This window comes from Salvelinus alpinus, chromosome 16, assembly GCF_045679555.1.
Source record: "Salvelinus alpinus chromosome 16, SLU_Salpinus.1, whole genome shotgun sequence".
Lineage (NCBI taxonomy): Eukaryota > Metazoa > Chordata > Actinopteri > Salmoniformes > Salmonidae > Salvelinus > Salvelinus alpinus.
The window spans coordinates 47,822,392-47,841,079 of record NC_092101.1 but is presented as its reverse complement, the minus strand read 5'-3'; the positions used below and the strand labels follow the sequence as shown (position 1 = coordinate 47,841,079).

General features: G+C 42.6%; 1 protein-coding gene, 1 long non-coding RNA gene and 1 other non-coding gene across 3 annotated transcripts; 1 reads left to right on the top strand and 2 right to left on the bottom strand.

Moving 5' to 3' along the window:
- Nucleotides 1-406: 406 nt before the first annotated feature.
- LOC139541733 (large ribosomal subunit protein eL36) lies at nt 407-3,881 on the bottom strand. Its single transcript, XM_071346708.1, has 4 exons — nt 3,490-3,881; nt 1,709-1,803; nt 1,006-1,140; nt 407-538 (listed from the first exon to the last, which is right to left on the bottom strand). Exons 2-4 carry the CDS (start codon nt 1,799-1,801, stop codon nt 449-451), a joined length of 318 nt encoding a protein of 105 aa, XP_071202809.1. The 5' UTR covers nt 1,802-1,803; nt 3,490-3,881; the 3' UTR covers nt 407-448.
- On the bottom strand, nt 1,268-1,396 carry LOC139541801 (small nucleolar RNA SNORA63). The gene has a single exon (XR_011668418.1). It is a non-coding gene; the product is annotated as a small nucleolar RNA SNORA63 (small nucleolar RNA).
- On the top strand, nt 2,233-15,456 carry LOC139541734 (uncharacterized). The gene is made up of 4 exons (XR_011668393.1): nt 2,233-2,786; nt 7,423-7,497; nt 7,625-7,669; nt 15,194-15,456. It is a non-coding gene; the product is annotated as an uncharacterized lncRNA (long non-coding RNA).
- The last annotated feature ends 3,232 nt before the right edge of the window (nt 15,457-18,688 follow it).

Sequence of the window (18,688 nt, the reverse complement as noted above, 5' to 3'; positions counted from 1 at the left end):
CCAAAACACCAGCCAGGAACCATAGGAACTGAGAAGTGGTCTGGTCACCACCTGCAGAACCACTCCTTTATTTGGGGTGTCTTGCTAATTGCCTATAATTTCCACCTGGTGTCTATTCCATTTGCACAACAGCATGTGAAATGTATTGTCAATCAGTGTTGCTTCCTAAGTGGACAGTTTGATTTCACAGAAGTGTGATTGACTTGGAGTTACATTGTGTTGTTTAAGTGTTCCCTTTATTTTTTTGAGCAGTGTAAGTGCATCCTACAGGATCTATTCTAGTCAAATACGTGCAGCCTACAATGCATATTTCTGATCAAGTATAAATGGGTCTCCTCTGTAGATTAAATCACACTAAGTACAGTACCACTTCATTCTAAAATGAGAAACGATGAAGGAGTTGACATTTTTTTTTGGAAATACAAATATTTTATTTGCAAGAACAGCTTTAATCCTTCTTGGCAGCAGCCTTCCTCATGGCAGCCAGGACGTTGCTGAGCTCCTCCCTCTTTCTCTTGGCGCGGATGTGAGTTCCAATCTGGGGAGAAAACCCAAAGGGTACATTACATTGTAAAGAGGGAAAACCTAACAATGATGCAGGTGAACTACCATACTCAGGATGACATCAACACTAAAGCATGTCTCTGGGACAGATAAGTCAGGGACAAGTTCAGTAATCAACATGTATAGGGATAGCAGTTGCATAATGTGAAACTTGTCTTGAGAATTAACTGATTGGACAAAACTACAGGACTGATCCAATAGTTGATGAATCTTTCAATATATGCTGCAGGACATTTCCACAAACCCCAACAGATGGTAACTTTCAACATTGTGGGTACTACAAAATCTGTTCAAAAAAAAAAAAAAAAGCCCTTATTTTGTTCACACAGTTTTTGATACACAAGAAAGCAGCTTCAGAAACAAACCATCTGACATGAGCAAATGCCTTCATGCTACAACCAATACACCCACAGCCAGGTTGGTAGCAGGGGAGTTACATACCCTCTTCTTGATGAACTTGAGGGCGCGCTTATCCTTGGACACCTTCAGCAACTCCATGGCGCGCCTCTCGTAAGGGGCGAAGCCGCACACCTCACGGATCATGTCACGCACAAACTTGCTGTGCTTGGTCAGACGCTGAAATACAAAAAAAAAAATCAGCAACAGTTGGTCAAACAACCAGTTCTAAAGTCACTGGAAATGTAGATTGTTTACCATGAGATAAGCCTTTTATTCAGATAACTTTTTTTTTTTTTTTTTTTAAGTGTCTGAGACCAAGCGTCCCTGTCAGCCGTGGGATGCAGACAGACAGGGATAGTAGGAAACTAGTTGATGTGTGCAGGGGGAACGACAGAACAGCACGGAACAAGCTGCACTGTAACTTATCCTGCTTTTGTAACAGTTTATTGGACCAGTAAGTGCTGCCTATACTCAAGTTAAATTGTTGACCCATTATCTGATAATAGCGGGGAGGAAGGGGGTGAGGGGCAAAGCCTGACCACTTTCAATCACTACAGTTGTGGCAGCTATGGGAATAGAACCCAAACTATAAATCAGAGCCAGACCAGCAATTCTAGGACAAGCAAAAACAACCTCCTTTGGCAAAGGGACCAGAGTCTAGACCCTTTTCCTGAGGACATAGGCTCTACCAACACCCCACTATCTGTGATGGTTGTCATGTTTCTATCCATTCAGATTAACTCACCCCTCGTCTACGGGCGTGTTTGGGTGCGGTCACATTCTTGGTTACGGGGTGGCCTTTGCTAAGCCCCACGGCCATAGGATACCTGATAGCCATGTCTATAGAGAGAGAAAAAATATGAGTTTAGTTACATGTAATTCAAAGCATGAGAATTACTGGCTAGCTAATTGCTGACCAACTAACTTACATTAGTGTCAGTGCGGGTGCATCAAACCTGGGACAGAGAATGAAAAACAGCTTCTATCTCAAGGCCATCGGGCTGTTAAAATAGCCATCGCTAGCCGGTACCCTGCCCGTAGCCAGCTACCAACTGTTTAATCATTCCTGCACCTTAGAGGTGGCAGGTAGCCTAGTGGTTAGAGCATTGTGCCAGTAACCAAAAGGTTGGTAGATGAAATCCCTGAGCTGACAAGGTAAAAATCTGTCGTTCTGTCCCCAACTATTTCAATGATTTTGCTGAGTTAGGGCCTATGAGGAAATCAGTCAATTGGGATAAATTCATTAGGCCCTAATTTATGGATTTTACATGACTGGGAATACAGATGTTGGTCAAAAAAAAATTGTAGCTCAACAAAACTGCACATTTTAGAGTGGCCTTTTATTGTCCCCAGCACAAGGGGCATCTGTGTAATGATCATGCTGTTAATCAGCTTCTTGATATGCCACACCTGTCAGGTGGATGAGAAGTGCTCACTAATTTGAGATAAATAAGCTTTTTGCACATATGGAAAGTTTCGGGAATCTTTTATTTCAGCTTGTGAAACAGGCCCAGCTCATCCTAATATTTCTTAATTCCACTATTTTACTTTTAAAATGTGTACGTTTAGATATTTAGGTAACCAAATACCAAAAAAACGTACGTGTTTTATTTTACCTTTATTTAACTAGATAAGTCAGTTAAGAACAAATTATTTTCAATAACAGCCTTGTTCAGGGGCAGAACGACATTTTTTTACCTCGTCAGTTCGGGGATTCAATCTCGTAACCTTTCGGTTACTGGTCCAACGCTCTAACCACTAGGCTACCTGCCGCCCCACTAAAGTCTACATCTGTTGTATTCGGCGCATGCAACAAATAAAAGGTGATATTACTGCACAGTTGGAGCTAGGAACACAAGAATTTCGCTACACCGCAATAATTGTTACGTGTGTATGCGACCAATAACATTTAATTTTATTTGAACGTTAACTGTTACCGTTGGGCCTTGGCAAGATAGGCATCTAGCTAACGTTACTGGTTATTTCCTACAACGCTATCATTGTATCGTCATCTGCAATGTATATTTAACTAGCCACACTCCAGTCATGTAATAAACTACTCCAGGTGTTAACGTTAGGACTATTGATTCAGCAAGGTAGCCAAAAATGGTTGACAGAATGCTGGCTAGCCTAATACCGTGAGCAATGTTAGCTAGCAAACGTAGGCAAATAGCTAATTACTCTTACTGACGATAAAAGTACATGGGTTTTCATTAAAGCAGAAAAAAATGGTCAAGGACATGCATATTATCTATAGTCATTGTAAAAAAAAGCGTCTCGTTATTAAGCTCCAGCGATAACAAGCCGATGTGATTCTCATGTGTGTAGAGAAAGAGGCCATGTAAGCGCAGCAACTTTAGGTTGATGTTTACCGTGAAAATCGTATATTTATCACGGCAATATTGCAAGCATCCTTTAAGCAATAAGTATACCTTATGTTGGTTTTATTCAAATTAGTATAAAAGGAAGGATGTCAAAGATTTTATAAGGATTTTAGATGATATAAATTCTTCATCAAATTCTTACCTGCTTTCTTTAATGGCGCACAAACCGGAAGGAAAGCTTAGTGGTGGATGTTGGGTAATGAGGGTTTTTCATAAGTTAAACACAAGTGAAATATATGTAGCGCCACCTGTGGGTGCGGACCATTTTTAGATTAAGCAGTCTTTTTTTTCAAGATAAATATATTGCAGAAGTGAATCGTTTAGAATAGACCTTAGCAGACATTTGTACAATCAGAGAGGAAGAGCGATTCTAATATAATTCATTTCCATTTTATTCCGGTAATAATATTGTTGTAATGTTTAGGCTACAGGCCTATGTATCGTCATATTAGCTTAATATTAAAAGAAAAACATCTCAGACTTCAGTGCGTTCAGGGGGGACGATTTGAACGGTCATCCAACTCATAATTCCAACTCGGGAACTCGGGCCTCTCTCTAGAGCTCCGACTTTTCAACCTGAAGATCCCTGACGTTATGATTTGAAGCACAGTGGATAAAGTTCTGGGGGGGGTCACGAGTATGAAACTGAATTGGAAAAATACATATTTTTCATATTTGAATTTTTATTTTAGATTTATTCCTGTGCCTATTTTATCTGGTTTCTAACATAAGCTTACGGTATTGAGTACCACAGTATGAGTTGTAATACCCATAAAACCTAGCGGTAAAACCCGAACATGATTCCAATCGTTTTTCCGCCATTTATTTTTCCATAGGGGAATTTAGAGCTACTTCATATAAGGTCTGTGTTTGGTTTAGGCTTACCCTGGCTTGACGTTTTGATAACTGCACAAATCTCTCTCGGGACAAAGTCACTTTTATCAATATATTCACCTGTAATTAACCTCAAAATGAAATGCTAATTAGCCTGTTGCTATCATACAGAACTATACATCCTGTTGCAAGTTTTGACGTCATCACTCAAGAGCAGGGTGGGGGGGAGAATGTCCACATTGCTCCATGCAAACTTTCATAGACAAGTAACAAATAACTTAGCAAGTAGATATTATAGCCTTTGTATAATTGATATTGTGTATTTATTGTGAAATACCCTGGCCTTTGTTGCTAACTAGCAAACCTTAGGTCTCTCTGGCGATCAGAAGCAAGAATGGTAACCACTACTCAGATAAGCACACGTGCATTTTATCGTTTCACGACCTCTGTAAAAGAGGCATCACTGGAGTTAGCCTGACACAGCAATGACATTTTGCCAAACATCACATGCCACAGATTTAGGACCTGAATGTTACCTGGGCTAGTATAAATCGTGGTCTGCTGGCCAGTGCCCAAAATCCTTATGTTCCATCCCTTTCAGACGATCCCCCTATCACTGTTGGTCCTCCTCAGTGACCTCACGACTGAGGGTTTTAACTGTCCTCTTGAGAATTAGAATCAGAAGTACAGTCCTATAGCTCATCGCAATACTTCACCTTTTCAGGCAAATAGTACCCTAGACTGTCCTGATCATCTAGTTGAACATTCCAGATAATTCTTCCATCCCAGCAGAAATGTGCAGATAGACCAAAACCTAGTCTATTTTACCGTCACTATAGTTAAGTCTGTGGGGTTATGGTATTTTAATATAGATGTTACCATTTTAGTAATCAACTTAGCTAGCTATTAAAAGTAACTTTGCCTTTCGGACCGGAAACCCAGTGGGAAAGAGAAATGGCCCTGTATTTACCAGGACAGGTAGCTCATCCACCATGGCAGAAGAAAGATCCAGACTGTTGATTGGGAAACAACAACAAACAATGAGGCATGAGGAGACTCCTCCTCGGGAGACTGAAAAGATTTGGCATGGGTCCCCAGATCCTCAGAAAGTTCTACAGCTGCACCATTGAGAGCATCCTGACCGGTTGCATCACCACCTGGTATGGCAACAACTCGGCATCTGACCGTAAGGTGCTACAGAGGGTAGTGCGTACGGCCCAGTACATCACTGGGGCCAAGCTTCCTGCAATCCAGGACCTATATAATAAGCGGTGTCAGAGGAAAGCCCATGAAATTGTCAGAGACTCCAGTCACCCAAGTCACAGACTGTTTTCTCTGCTACCGCACGGCAAGTTGTACCGGAGCGCCAAGTCTATTACCAAAAGACTCCTTAACAGCTTCTACCCCCAAACCATAAGACTGCTGAACAATTAATCAAATGGCCACCGGACTATTACATTGACCCCCCCTCAATTTTTTTGTACACTGCTGCTACTTGCTGTTTATTATCTATGCATATTCACTTTACCCCTACCTACAGTTGAAATCGGAAGTTTACATACACTTAGGTTGGAGTCATTAAAACTTGTTTTTAAACCACTCCACACACTTGTGAACAAACTATAGTTTTAGCAAGTCGGTTAGGACATCTACTTTGTGCATGACACAAGTCATTTTCCCAACAATTGTTTACAGACAGATTATTTCACTTATTCACTGTACCACAATTCCAGTGGGTCAAAAGTTTACATACACTAAGTTGACTGTGCTTTACATACACTAAGTTGACAGCTTGGAATATTCCAGAAAATTATGTCATGGCTTTAGAAGCTTCTGGTAGGCTAATTGACATAATTTGAGTCAATTGGAGGTGTACCTGTGGATGTATTTGAAGCCCTACCTTCAAACTCAGGGCCTCTGCTTGACATCATGGGAAAATCAAAAGAAATCAGCCAAGACCTCAGAAAAAAAAATTATAGACCTCCACAAGTCTGGTTCATCCTTGGGAGCAATTTCCAAATGCCTGAAGGTACCACGTTGATCTGTACAAACAATAGTACGCAAGTATAAACACCATGATACCACGCAGCCATCATACCACTCAGGAAGGAGACGCGTTCTGTCTCCTAGAGATGAACGTACTTTGGTGCAAAAAGTGCAAATCAAACCCAGAACAACAGCAAAGGACCTTGTGAAGATGCTGGAGGAAACAGGTACAAAAGTATCTATATCCACAGTAAAACGAGTCCTATATCAACATAACCTGAAAGGCCGCTCAGCAAGGAAGAAGCCACTACTCCAAAACCACCATTAAAAAAGCCAGACTACAGTTTGCAACTGCACATGGGGACAAAGATTGTACTTTTTGGCGAAATGTCCTCTGGTCTGATGAAACCAAAATAGAACTGTTTGAACATAATGACCATCGTTATGTTTGGAGGAAAAAGGGGGAGACTTGCAAGCCGAAGAACACCATCCCAACCGTGAAGCATTGGGTGGCAGCATCATGCTGTGGGGGTGCATTGCTACAGGAGGGACTGGTGCACTTCACAAAATAGATGGCATATTGAGGATGGAAAATTATGTGGATATATTGAAGCAACTTCTCAAGACATCAGTCAGGAAGTTAAAGCTTGGTCGCAAATGGGTCTTCCAAATGGAAAATGACCCGAAGCATACTTCCAAAGTTGTGTCAAAATGGCTTAAGGACAACAAAGTCAAGGTATTGGAGTGGCCATCACAAAGCCCTGACCTCAATCCTATAGAAAATGTGTGGACAGAACTGAAAAAGCGTGTGCGAGCAAGGAGGCCTACAAACCTGACTCAGTTACACCAGCTAAGGTGTATGTAAACTTCCGACTTCAAATGTACATGTACAAATTACCTGCACACTACCCCCTGTACATAGCCTCGTTATTGTGTTACTTTTAATTATTTTATTTTTTTGTTTATTTGGTAAATCTTTTTTTAACTCTTCTTGAACTGCACTGTTGGTTAAGGGCTTTTAAGTAAGCATTTCACAGTAAGGTCTACACTTGTATTCGGTGCATGTGACAAATGAAGTTGAAAAAGCAGCCAACTAAAGTAATGTAGTTAAAGTAAGTTCAATCACAAAGGCTGGTCTGAGTGCATCTCCTCACAGTTTCATTCAGTAGTACAATACAATTCACATTGTATTTTATCATGGGCACAGTGAGAATTTATATATATCGGTGATGTGTAAATGATGTCTCACCCCCAGAATGAGAGAGAGTACATCACTTCCAGCAGATCACCTTGCTGAGGGTGGCGTTGATCATGCACTGCTTCTCGTGGGGTGAGTCTGACGTTCCACATGTCACGCCTCATGTCTAAAACATGGAGAAAAGGGGACAAAGTAAAAAGATAGATGCATCTACAAATTCAATCTTTTTTTAATGTGTTACTGCGCTGTCTGTCCACAGGCTCGATGTGCTTAGGAAGGAAGGCTGTATCTTTGCAGTGACTGGGTATGTTGATACATCATCCAAAGTTTAATTAATAACTTCACCATGCTCAAAGGGATGTTCAGTGTCTGCTTTTAAAAAAATGGTGTCCATTTACCAATAGGAGTTCTTCTTTGCAAGGCATTGGAAAACCTCCCTGGTCTTTGTGTTTGAATCTGTGTTTGAAATTCATTGCTCAACTGAGGGACCTTACATATAATTGTATGGGTGCAGAGATGAGGTAGTCATAAAACAAATCATGTTAAACATTGTTCTTGCACGCTGAGTGAGTCCTTGCAACTTATTATGTGACTTATTTAGGCTTGCCTTAACAAAGGGGTTGTTATTGACTCAGGACATCTCAGCGTGTGTGTGTGTGTGTGTGTGTGTCACAAACTCAATCAAATGTATTTATAAAGCCCCTCTTACATCAGCTGATATCTCAAAGTGCTGTACAGAAACCCAGCCTAAAACCCCAAACAGCATGCAATGCAGGTGTAGAAGCACGGTGGCTAGGAAAAACTCTCTATAGAATGGCCGGAACCTAGGAAGAAACCTAGAGAGGAACCAGGCTATGAGGGGTGGCCAGTCCTCTTCTGGCTGTGCCTGGTGGAGATTATAACAGAACATGGCCAAGATGTTCAAATGTTCATAGATGACCAGCAGGGTCAGATAATAATATTCACAGTGGTTATAGAGGGTGTAACAGGTCAGCAACAGGTCAGCACCTTTATTTATTTATTTTATTTCACCTTTATTTAACCAGGTAGGCTAGTTGAGAACAAGTTCAACTCATTTGCAACTGCGACCTGGCCAAGATAAAGCAAAGCATTTCGACACATACAACAACACAGAGTTACACATGGAATAAACAAACATACAATCAATAATACAGTAGGAAAATCTATATACAGCATGGGCAAATGAGGTAGGATAAGAGAGGTAAACCAATAAATAGGCCATGGTGGCAAAGTAATTACAATATAGCAATTAAACACTGGAATGGTAGGATGTGCAGAGGATGAATGTGCAAGTTGAAATTCTGGGGTGCAAAGGAGCAAGATAAATAAATAATTACAGTATGGGGATGAGGTAGATTGGATGGGCTATTTACAGATGAGCTATGTACAGGTGCAGTGATCTGTGAGCTGCTCTGACAGCTGGTGCTTAAAGCTAGTGAGGGAGGTAAGAGTCTCCAGCTTCAGAGATTTTTGCAGTTCGTTCCAGTCATTGGCAGCAGAGAACTGGAAGGAGAGGCAGCCAAAGGAAGAATTGGCTTTGGGGGTGACCAGTGAGATATACCTGCTGGAGCGCGTGCTACGGGTGGGTGCTGCTATGGTGACCAGCGAGCTGAGATAAGGCGGGCTTTACCTAGCAGAGACTTGTAGATGACCTGGAGCCAGTGGGTTTGGCGACGAGTATGAAGCGAGGGCCAGCCAACGAGAGCATACAGGTCGCAGTGGTGGGTAGTATATGGGGCTTTGGTGACAAAACAGATGGCACTGTGATAGACTGCATCCAATTTGTTGAGTAGTGTTGGAGGCTATTTTGTAAATGACATCGCCGAAGTCGAGGATCGGTAGGATGGTCAGTTTTACGAGGGTATGTTTGGCAGCATGAGTGAAGGATGCTTTGTTGCGAAATAGGAAGCCGATTCTAGATCGGACATGTTTGATTGGACATGTTTAATGTGAGTCTGGAAGGAGAGTTTACAGTCTAACTAGACACCTAGGTATTTGTAGTTGTCCACATTTTCTAAGTCAGAACCGTCCAGAGTAGTGATGCTGGACGGGCTGGCAGGTGCGGGCAGCGATCGTTTGAAGAGCATGCATTTAGTTTTACTTGCATTTAAGAGCAGTTGGAGGCCATTGAAGCTCATCTGGAGGTTAATTAACACAGTGTCCAACGAAGGACCAGAGGTATACAGAATGGTGTCGTCTGCGAGGAGGTGGATCAAAGAATCACCAGCAGCGAGAGCGACATCATTGATGTATACAGAGAAGAGAGTCGGCCCGAGAATTGAACCCTGTGGCACCTCCATAGAGACTGCCAGAGGTACGAACAATAGGCCCTCCGATTTGACATACTGAACTCTATCGGATGAAGTAGTTGGTGAACCAAGCGAGGCAATCATTTGAGAAACCAAGGCTGTTGAGTCTGCCAATAAGAATGTTGTGATTGACAGAGTCGAAAGCCTTTGCCAGGTCGATGAATACGGCAGCACAGTAATATCTCTTATCGATGGCGGTTATGATATCGTTTAGGACCTTGAGCGTGGCTTAGGTGCACCCATGACCAGCTCTGAAACCAGATTGCATAGCGGAGAAGGTACGGTGAGATTCGAAATTGTCGGTAATCTGTTTGTTAACTTGGCTTTCAAAGACCTTAGAAAGGCAGGGTAGAATAGATATAGGTCTGTAGCAGTTTGGGTCTAGAGTGTCCCCCCCTTTGAAGAGGGGGATGACCGTGGCAGCTTTCCAATCTATGGGAATCTCAGAGGATACGAAAGAGAGGTTGAACAGGCTAGCAATATGGGTTGCAACAATTTCGGCAGATAATTTTAGAAAGAGAGGGTCCAGATTGTCTAGCCCGGCTGATTTGTAGGGGTCCAGATTTTGCAGCTTTTTCAGAACATCAGCTATCTGGATATGGGTGAAGGAGAAGTGGGGGAGGTGTACTTTACTTTACTCCACCTCAGGAGTAAATGTCAGTTGGCTTTTCATAGCCGATCATTCAGAGTATCTCTACCGCTCCTGCTGTCTCTAGAGAGTTGAAAACAGCAGGTCTGGGACAGGTAGCACGTCCGGTGAACAGGTCTGGGTTCCATAGCCGCAGGCAGAACAGTTGGAACTGGAGCAGCAGGTGGACTGGGGACAACAAGGAGTCATCAGGCCAGGTAGTCCTGAGGCAATGGTCCTAGGGATGAGAGAGAGGAGAGAGACCGAGAGAGAGAGGACAGAGGAGAGAGAGAGACAGAGACAGACAGAGACAGAGAGAGGAGAGACAGAGAGAGAGTACTTACAATCACACAGGACACTAGATAAGACAGGAGAAATACTCCAGATATAACAGACTGACCCTAGCCCCTTGACACATAAACTATTGCAGCATAAATACTGTAGGCTGAGACAGGAGGGGTCGGGAGACACTGGCCCCGTCCCACGATACCCCCGGACAGGGCCAAACAGGCAGGATATAACCCCACCCACTTTACCAAAGCACAGCCCCCCACACCACTAGAGGGATATCTTCAACCACCAACTTACCATCCTGAGACAAGGCCGAGAATAGCTAAATGTAATACATTTAAAAAATTCAGGCTGTAACACATCAACATGTGAAAAAGTCAAAGAGGGTGTGAATACTTTCTGAAGGCACAGTATGTCCTCTGGACTTCTGTAATATAGGATGGGGTGCAGAGCAAATGTCAAATTGTACATAAGAGAGGATTGCCATAAATATGCAGCTCCAAAGAATGGTTTGGTGATCAAGAATTTGCAAGCTCAGCAGCAATGGGGGAATCAAGCAACAATTACTAGCATAGGCCTACTGGTCTTTTGGTATGAAATTGCATAAAATGAATCATTTACTTATGAAGCTTGCTTTTGGAATTTGTTAAAATTAGTTATTACGTAGGCCTAATTATGTAGACAAAATAATGAAAAGGGCTGTCTGGTAGCCTCAATCAATAGACAAATATTTGTAGTTGAACAAGTCATTGCATGTGTAGATTTTAGTTTAATTGACTTGAAAAAGCTTGTGACTTGACTTGCACCGAAGATTATGGATATACTGACAAGATACATGTCTCTCCACCCTAACAATTGGAGTCGTTGTCCACAAAGCGGCACGGCAGGCTGTCTAGCTACCGCCTATCCTTTCTTTGGATTGGGTTGTTGATGTCAACCGCCTGTATTCAATGGGGAGAGAGGCTATGCTACTAGCCTCATGTCAAGAATATGCATAACCATCTCGAGACAACTCCGCTATAAAGTGTTTTTTCTCAAAGTTGCCGGTATGTCACGTGTGATACGTATATCAGTACACTCGTGACAACTTAAGCATTCCAAAACTTCTATTAGATCAAGTTAACCTCATGTAGCAAATAAGCCATTCATTTTTTTATTGACCAAATTCAACACTCTCATTGACCTCCATACAAAAAAACACCACCTCTTGGAAGGAGACAGATTTTCCTCTGAGTTGGGCCTCTCTCTTCCTCTTCCTCTCTGCTTGGACTTAGAATGCATGACTTGGACCATTCTACTTTGCACTCGACTTAAGACTTGAACCTTGTGACTCGAATAATAGTGACTTGGTCCCACATCTGGTAATTCCTAGTGGGAAACTTGTGGATCATCCCTGAGCCCCGACTTCTCCCACATGTTAACCTCTAAGGAAATTACGTCACCTACTAAGGAAATTACCTTGATAACGGCAGTTAAATGCAACATCAAAACATTATTTATAAAATACAATCTATTAAAAGGATACTTCGGAATTTTGGCAATGAAGCCGTTTATCTACTTCCCCAGTGTCAGATAAACTTGTGTATTCATGGATGCCAAGTGAAGCTCGAAGTAGTATTCTTATGTTTGCTAGCTGGCCTGGCGCATGGTTGTCCCATGAAAGGAAGTTAGGCTAGCGAGCAAGCATTTTAGCCAGGTAGCCCAGGACAGCAACAACTACAAGCGTGTACTGTATGACAGAGTCATAGACGGTCTAGGCAACATGAAAGAGGAGGATGGCATTGATGTTTCACTACAAGTTGGCTGTGTCAACATGTTGTTTTCTACTTACACACACACACACACACACACACACACACACACACACACACACACACACACACACACACACACACACACACACACACACACACACACACACACACACAGAAATCAGTACCATGGACAGCCACATATTTAGCTTAAGTTGATTGGACTAAACAGTTTTTTGGTATCTTTTAGTTGTCACTGTATTAGACTAAGCAGAGTTGATTTAGATGTTAAAATGTTGGAAGTTGAAATGGTGCTGGAATAGTGGAGGCAGCTCCTGTTTTCTTTGAGACTTGGGGTAACTCTCCTTGGTTTTAAATCAATAGTTGTTTAGTAGTCCGAAAATATCCGGAACATAACCTTGCTTGACCATGCTGTAGGTCATGTAACTGTTTGTTACGTGCAATATGCTTTGTGGACTCCACCAGACAGTGGTTGCTGTCCGGTTTTATGATGAAATAAAGGTGTGGTTGAATTTATTCTGCCACTGTGTCTTCTTATCAAATCAAATCAAATCAAATTTATTAGTCACATACACATGGTTAGCAGATGTTAATGCGAGTGTAGCGAAATGCTTGTGCTTCTAGTTCCGACAATGCAGTAATAACAACAAGTAATCTAACCTAACAATTCCGCAACTACTACCTTATACACGCAAGTGTAAAGGGATAAAGAATATGTACATAAAGATATATGAATGAGTGATGGTACAGACGGCATAGGCAAGGTGCAGTAGATGGTATAGAGTACGGTATATACCTATGAGATGAGTACTGTAGGGTATGTAAACATAAAGTGGCATAGTTTAAAGTGGCTAGTGGTCCATGTATTACATAAGATGGCAAGATGCAGTAGATGATATAGAGTACAGTATATACATATACATAAGAGATGTGTAATGTAGGGTATGTAAACATTATATTAGGTGGCATTGTTTAAAGTGGCTGGTGGTACATTTTTACATAATTTCCATCAATTCCCATTTTTAAGGTGGCTGGAGCTGAGTCAGTTTGTTGGCAGCGGCCGCTAAATGTTAGTGGTGGCTGTTTAACAGTCTGATGGCCTTGAGATAGAAGCTGTTTTTCAGTCTCTCGGTCCCTGCTTGGATGCACCTGTACTGACCTCGCCTTCTGGATGATAGCGGGGTGAACAGGTAGTGGCTTGGGTGGTTGTTGTCCTTGATGATCTTTATGGCCTTCCTGTGACATCGGGTGGTGTAGGTGTCCTGGAGGGCAGGTAGTTTGCCCCGGGTGATGCGTTCTGCCGACCTCACTACCCTCTGGAGAGCCTTACGGTTGTGTGCGGAGCAGTTGCCGTACCAGGCGGTGATACAGCCCGACAGGATGCTCTCGATTGTGCATCTGTAGAAGTTTGTGAGTGCTTTTGGTGACAAGCCGAATTTCTTCAGCCTCCTGAGGTTGAAGAGGCGCTGCTGCGCCTTCTTCACAACGCTGTCTGTGTGGGTGGACCAATTCAGTTTGTCCGTGATGTGTACACCGAGGAACTTAAAACTTTCTACCTTCTCCACTACTGACCCGTCGATGTGGATAGGGGGGAGCTCCCTCTGCTGTTTCCTGAAGTCCACAATCATCTCCTTTGTTTTGTTGACGTTGAGTGTGAGGTTATTTTCCTGACACCACACTCCGAGGGCCCTCACCTCCTCCCTGTAGGCCGTCTCGTCGTTGTTGGTAATCAAGCCTACCACTGTAGTGTCGTCCGCAAACTTGATGATTGAGTTGGAGGCGTGCATGGCCACGCAGTCGTGGGTGAACAGGGAGTACAGGAGAGGGCTCAGAACGCACCCTTGTGGGGCCCCAGTGTTGAGGATCAGCGGGGTGGAGATGTTGTTACCTACCCTCACCACCTGGGGGCGGCCCGTCAGGAAGTCCAGGACCCAGTTGCACAGGGCGGGGTCGAGGCCCAGGGTCTCGAGCTTGATGACGAGTTTGGAGGGTACTATGGTGTTAAATGCTGAGCTGTAGTCGATGAACAGCATTCTCACATAGGTATTCCTCTTGTCCAGATGGGTTAGGGCAGTGTGCAGTGTGGTTGCGATTGCGTCGTCTGTGGACCTATTGGGTCGGTAAGCAAATTGGAGTGGGTCTAGGGTGTCCGGTAGGGTGGAGGTGATATGGTCCTTGACTAGTCTCTCAAAGCACTTCATGATGACGGAAGTGAGTGCTACGGGGCGGTAGTCGTTTAGCTCAGTTACCTTAGCTTTCTTGGGAACAGGAACAATGGTGGCCCTCTTGAAGCATGTGGGAACAGCAGACTGGGCTAAGGATTGATTGAATATGTCCGTAAACACACCAGCCAGCTGGTCTGCGCATGCTCTGAGGACGCGGCTGGGAATGCCGTCTGGGCCTGCAGCCTTGCGAGGGTTAACACGTTTAAATGTTTTACTCACCTCGGCTGCAGTGAAGGAGAGCCCGCAGGTTTTGGTAGTGGGCCGTGTCAGTGGCACTGTATTATCCTCAAAGCGGGCAAAAAAGGTATTTAGCCTGTCTGGGAGCAAGACATCCTGATCCGCGACGGGGCTGCTTTTCTTTTTGTAATCCGTGATAGACTGTAGACCCTGCCACATACCCCTTGTGTCTGAGCTGTTGAATTGCGATTCAATTTTGTCTCTGTACTGGGACTTATTGTCTCGGCCTTAGGCCTATATATCACGATTGCAAGGCAGAACTAACAGGTTACAGAGTAAACAACGCAGTTATTACAACGTATAGGTTGTAGTATGTTAATTTGTTTTCTGTCTTGGCTTCCCCAGTGCTTTTACCCACGCACCGCTACTGACCCTGCGAGGTCCGGAGCCTGCTGGTTTTCTGTTCTACCTCATAATTCATTTCACACACCTTGTGTCCCAGGTCTAAATCCCTGATCATTCATGGCTGTTTTGAGCCCCGCCTGTTTAGCTAAATTAAGTATATATTTTGGGGGGGGTTGATGCCTGTTTTGCATGTTATTTTGTCACATATCAGTTTGCAAACAATGTAAAAACAAATGTATTGAGTGAATAAAGCCGCATACAAACATGGTCTCTTTCTTGCGTTCTTGAGTAAGGCAGCTCCAAAAATGCAGGTGTTTCAGCCTAGATTAGTGCTTCCTGTGTTGGTGGGGCAGCCAGGGGAAAATACAGAGCGTAGGCGTTGGTAATCTTCTCTAGTTGCGCTGTGATTGGCTCAGTGTTCTGTCACTCATGGGGACACTACCTCACTGCAGAATCTACAGTTCAAGCCCCCTTGGGTGCTGCCATAGATTTATATTAGAAGTGCCCATCTAAGAGGGCTCAAGGTCACTGGCCACAGATAAAATTACATTAAATCACATTATCTACCGTAGCTTTGAATGGACTGATCATGTCAACACCATACTTTCAAAATATTAGCTAGCAAGCTCGACAAGCTGTCATCATCATGAATGATCAAATCAAATCAAATCAAATTTTATTAGTCACATACACATGGTTAGCAGATGTTAATGCGAGTGTAGCGAAATGCTTGTGCTTCTAGTTCCGACAATGCAGTAATAACCAACAAGTAATCTAACCTAACAATTCCACAACTACTACCTTATACACACACAAGTGTAAAGGGATAAAGAATATGTACATAAAGATATATGAATGAGTGATGGGAGCAAGACATCCTGGTCCGCGATGATGTTGACAATCTACTGGCAAATCATTTTCAATCCTTGTCATATGAAGATATGAAGAGAAATTATAGATAAAACATATCGGTCCTCATCGACCATTGGACATAAACATTACACGACATGTCGGAATATTCAAATTCAACAATGAGTGGTTTGGAAGGAATCAGTGGCTACCTTCAAGCGTTGCAAAGCAATCACTATTTTGCTTCTCCTGCCTGCTATCCGGTGGAGAGGGTGTGTGGTCCATGTCGTCTGGGTTTAAGGATTTAAAACATCTCTCTGAAAGGGTCTCTTTTCCGATCTTAAAAGGATAAACATTCACACGCAACACAATGGACAAGAAAAGGTTGAATACATTGGCCATGCTGTCAATCCATCATGACTTCTGCCACATTCTAGACAACAGGAAACTCAGAACTGGGAAATCTCAGACTTCAGTGACTGGGAAAAATTTGGGGAAATACATTTTGAATGGTAATCCAACTCAGAATTCCAAGTTGCGAACTCAGTCTTCTTTCTAGAGCTCAGACCTGAAGATCACTGAAGTCATGATTCAACCTTGTTTTTTTTTCTTGATTTTGACAAAGTTTGATGAAAAAATTTGTCTACAAGGACCGCTGCGCCACCTACCTGTTCAGGTGAGCACAGCACAACAATGGTGAGTCCAAAAATGTATTGTATGCTGCTGCATCAATTATGTAATATGCCGGGGAGATATTTACACTGTAGCTAAGAAAGCAATACTAAGTGTATGTTGTGTAGTAAACTAGTAAGTTAGTAGCCCATGTGCCTCAACCTAATACTTTGGTCCCTTTCCCCCTCAGAATTTAGCCTACTGTTCTGACTTGTAGAGAAATGTCATCATCGAATATTGTAAGAACTTTCTTTGTCTGCTTATATGCCCCCTTTATTTATCCTATGGTTTTGACTTGGTGTACAGGGAGATCACTGTTAGAATGGCCCATGTTCTGAATTCTGTCGCTTTACATTTCAAAAGTGCTGAACAAATACTTATACTGACCATGTCCATTTTTAGCTCGCTCATTAATGTCTTGATTGAAATTACGGATTGCCTCTTATCCGCTCATCGTTTCCTTATGCCATAGTTTGTACATCTCAATTGGTATAGGCCTATTGCTTATATAGGTCTATCTTATTAATATCTTACTCATCATTTCAGGCAGTGTTGGTATGATTTCATTGTTTTGCTTACTTTGTGTATTATAATTAGCTCATGTGCTTTTCTTGACAAGGAGGAGATAGTATATGATGTTGTTGGGTCTGTAACCATGTTTGCCAGTGAGTGACATTCTCTTCCCATTCATATATCTGTTTTCACCACAAAAAGTTCAGTAATAGACCCATGTAATTCCAGTTAATATTGCTAGAGTTGTTGTTTTTTGCGCATTGCGTGGTCTGTGCGTCGGTATATTTTATATAAAAGCGGATCCTCATGATTGTATTTTCATTTCTTTTTAGACCACATTGGCCTAATGAAATTCTTCAAATGGTAGGCTAACCGAGTGTCTGTCTCTCTCTCTCTTTGTGTGTGGTGACTTAAAGAAGAGTAAAGTTACTACCTGTCCCATACCTGCTGTTTTCAACTCTCTAGAGACCGCAGGAGCGGTAGAGATACTCTTAATGATCGGCTATGAAAAGCCAACTGACATTTACTCCTGAGGTAATGACTTGCTGCACCCTCGACAACTACTGTGATTATTATTATTTGGCCATGCTGGTCATTTATGAACATTTGAACATCTTGGCCATGTTCTGTTATAATCTCCACCCGGCACAGCCAGAAGAGGACTGGCCACCCCTCATAGCCTGGTTCCTCTCTAGGTTTCTTCCTAGGTTTTGGCCTTTCTAGGGAGTTTTTCCTAGCCACCATGCTTCTACACCTGCATTGCTTGCTGTTTGGGGTTTTAGGCTGGGTTTCTGTACAGCACTTTGAGATATCAGCTGATGTACGAAGGGCTTTATAAATAAATTTGATTTGATTTAAAGTTAAGGCCTCAACATCTTGCTGAATTTATCTGAACTGACATCAATGTCTGTTGGTGTCCATTTTGAAAGTGCTGAACAAATAGGCCTCCCTCGTTTGCTTGCACTTGCTTATACTTAGAGCTAAGTGTTAATGATATAAGAATACACATAAATGTACTGAACATAAATGTAGTAATGTTTGTGTATGGTTCAAAAGCCAAAACTAATTTTGGTGTTCGTTATTATTGAAGGAGAATGGGGTTCTTTCGACTTACACAAATCCACAAGGAGTCAGTAGTAACCACATTTGTTTAAGCAAGTCTGCCATATCAGCTCTGGTTAAGTTAAGTTAAAAAGGCAGTAAATGAGGCTGAATGAACTGTTTCGCTGTCAGACAAGGCTCTGCTGATAGCCAGGTGTAGCGGTGGTAAGGATTCACTCCGTGGTGGAGAAAGGAAACCTCTGCTGATGGGACAGCTTTATGTAGGCCCTAACCGTTTTTGAGCAGGTTTGTCTCCGTTATAGTGCAGTTAATGTATTGTTTAGTGTTGTGGCTTTGCTGGCGTGCATAAAAACATATTTTTTTTTGAGTTTGCCCCACCAAGATTTACATGCTAAAATC